This window comes from Meleagris gallopavo, unplaced genomic scaffold, assembly GCF_000146605.3.
Source record: "Meleagris gallopavo isolate NT-WF06-2002-E0010 breed Aviagen turkey brand Nicholas breeding stock unplaced genomic scaffold, Turkey_5.1 ChrUn_random_7180001852207, whole genome shotgun sequence".
NCBI classification, from domain to species: domain Eukaryota; kingdom Metazoa; phylum Chordata; class Aves; order Galliformes; family Phasianidae; genus Meleagris; species Meleagris gallopavo.
The window spans coordinates 7,448-9,979 of record NW_011118954.1 but is presented as its reverse complement, the minus strand read 5'-3'; the positions used below and the strand labels follow the sequence as shown (position 1 = coordinate 9,979).

The 2,532-nt window shown below is 65.6% G+C and overlaps 1 protein-coding gene across 1 annotated transcript in view; it reads right to left on the bottom strand.

Annotated features, from left to right (window-relative positions):
- Nucleotides 1–6: 6 nt before the first annotated feature.
- Nucleotides 7–2,532, bottom strand: part of LOC104915798 (histone-lysine N-methyltransferase 2D-like) — a gene marked incomplete at its 3' end in the record, with an annotated part of 9,952 nt that continues 7,426 nt past the window's right edge. The window contains 6 exon segments of the mRNA XM_031557542.1: nt 7–1,169; nt 1,255–1,487; nt 1,605–1,671; nt 1,850–1,937; nt 2,030–2,153; nt 2,318–2,532. The exon segment at nt 2,318–2,532 is cut by the window's right edge and continues 133 nt beyond it. Coding sequence (XP_031413402.1) covers nt 7–1,169; nt 1,255–1,487; nt 1,605–1,671; nt 1,850–1,937; nt 2,030–2,153; nt 2,318–2,532 — 1,890 coding nt within the window.

The following is a 2,532-nucleotide window of genomic DNA, read 5'->3' as shown; positions in this document are numbered from 1 at the left end:
ATGGGCTGCCCCACGGCCCCTGGTTGTGGGGTGGCTGCTGGCTGCTGCTGCTGCCCCAGCAAGCTGGGCTGCCCTACCATGGCTGCTGGTTGCATGGAGCCTTGTCCCATGACGCCCGGCTGCTGCATTGAGGTCTGCGCCATGACGCCCTGCTGCTGCTGCATGGAGCCTTGTCCCATGACCCCTGCTTGCTGCATCGAGGTCTGCGCCATAACGCCGGGCTGCTGCATCGACGTCTGGGCCATGAGCCCTTGCTGCTGCATCGAGGCTTGTCCCATAACACCAGGCTGCTGCATCGGTGTCTGTGCCATCATGCCAGGCTGCTGCATGGAGGTCTGTGCCATCACACCCTGTTGCTGCATCGAGCTCTGCGCCAAAACGCCTGGCTGCTGCATTGCTGCTTGTCCCATGACACCTTGCTGCTGCATGGGTGCTTGTCCCATGACACCGGGCTGCTGCATCGTCTGCGCCATGATGCCTTGCTGTTGCTGCTGCATGGGTGCTTGTCCCATCATGCCCTGTTGCTGCATCGACGTCTGTGCCATAACACCCTGCTGCTGCATCGAAGCCTGGCCCATCACCCCCGCTTGCTGCATCGACGCCTGGCCCATAACGCCCTGCTGCTGCATCGACACCTGCCCCATGACACCCTGCTGCTGCATCGACGCCTGGCCCATGACACCTTGCTGCTGCTGCTGCAGTGACACCTGCCCCAGCATGCTCTGCTGCTGCTGCTGCTGCAGTTTCTGGGCCAGCTGCATCCTCTGCAGCTGCCTCTCCTGCATCAGACGGCCGTCTGCGGTCAGCCCACGGAGCGCGGGGTTCCCAGAGAAGAAAGCATTGGAGGAGCCGGGCACCGGAGCGTTCCCCACTGCCTGCTGGCCCATGAAGGACAGCCCCTGCTGCACGGCCATGGACACACCGCCCTGGGGCAGCCGCAGCCCCCCTGGCTGCCCCGGCTGCTGGCCGAGCCCTTGGGCCCCCACCGCAGCCCCCGCAGGCTGCTGGATGCCGTGCGCCGAGAGGAGCTGCCCGGGGAGCTTGGAGACGAGGCGGGGGCTCTGCGAGGGGCTCAGGGCCATGACGGCCGAGGCTTGGTGCTGGTGCTGCTGCTGCTTGTTGCGGTACTCGGCCATCAGGTTGGTGTGCTCCTTCTGCTGCTTCCTCACCTGCGGAGAGGGGGGCAGGCGGCGCGGTGTGAGCACCGGGTCACAGCCCGCTCAGGACACGCGCCCACCCTCAGAGTCCCCCTACCTGGTCCAGCTGCTTCTGGATCTTGCTCTGCTGCTCCGTCACCAGCTTCAGCTTCTCCGCATCGGCCTCGGGGAACTCTCGGCCGGCCTTCTTGGCTGTGCGCTGCTTGGCACACAGCGCTTTGCGAGACTTGCGGTGCGCGCCGATCTGCTCCTCCAGAACCTTCAGCTGCATCTGCAGGAGCTGCTGGGTGTGGAAGAGCCACTCCTCGTACTGCCGCTGGTCGGCCTCGTCTGTGGGGGGCGGGAGGGGGCTCAGCTCAGCAGGGTCCCAGCTCCGGACCCCGGCTCAGCTCAGCCCATGGGGGCAGGATGAGACCCTGACCCCCCGCTCCCCCCCTCAGTACTCACTGATGACACCTTGAGCAAAGGTGGGAGGGTTGGGGCGAGCCTGGGCTGGGTCAGTGCCGCTCCGTTCCTGGAACAGAGAAGGACGTGAGTGCTGTGCCCCCTCCTCCATGCCCCTATTCCCTCCCCACAGCCCCCGGTTAGCCAGGGGACAACAAAGCTGCTGGCTTACACAGCTCCAACCCAGCAGGGACTCCGGCACTGAGCCAGGCAGCCCTGAGGGCATCGCCCCACTGCACCCCGCTCACCTGCCCGCTCCCTGCCAGCATGTGGTTCTGCATCTCTGAGGCAGCCGGGCCTCCCGAGAGCCGCTGGGCCAGCAGGGATACCTGTTGCCTTTGGGGAGACACAGAGAGAAAGGGGATCAGACAAGGGGATGAGATGCAGGCAATGGGTCCCGCCCGCCCCACACCCCCTGCGCCCCTTACCTGTTCATCCCCGGGGCCACCCCAATGCTGCCCTGGGCCATCACCTTCTTGATGCCCTTCAGTGCCACCATCTTGGCTTTGGCGATGGGGTCCATGATGTCCTCAGCAGCAAACTTGTCCAGGTCTGCGAGAAGAGATGGGGTGGAATTAATCCCAGTCTGCAATCACCCAGGGATGACTCCGTGAGCCCCCAGGCCAGGCCGCAACCCTGCATCTCTGAGCCAAAAGCACCTCTGAGAGACAAGAGACGACCCAGCCACCCCAGTCGGTGATCAAGGCAACACCTACCCGTGTCTGGGAAGAAGCTGTTGGCCAGCTGCTGCTGCATGACGAGCTGGGGGGGCTTCAGGCCCAGGGCGGGCGGCTGCACCCCGGCCATCGGCTTCTGCACCAGCACCTGCTGCTGGCTCTGCTGCGGCTGTGCCAAGGCCACCTGCACGCCGTGGGGGGCAGCCAGGACGTGGGGCTGCCCGGAGGCCATGCCCATGTGGGGTCCCAGCGCC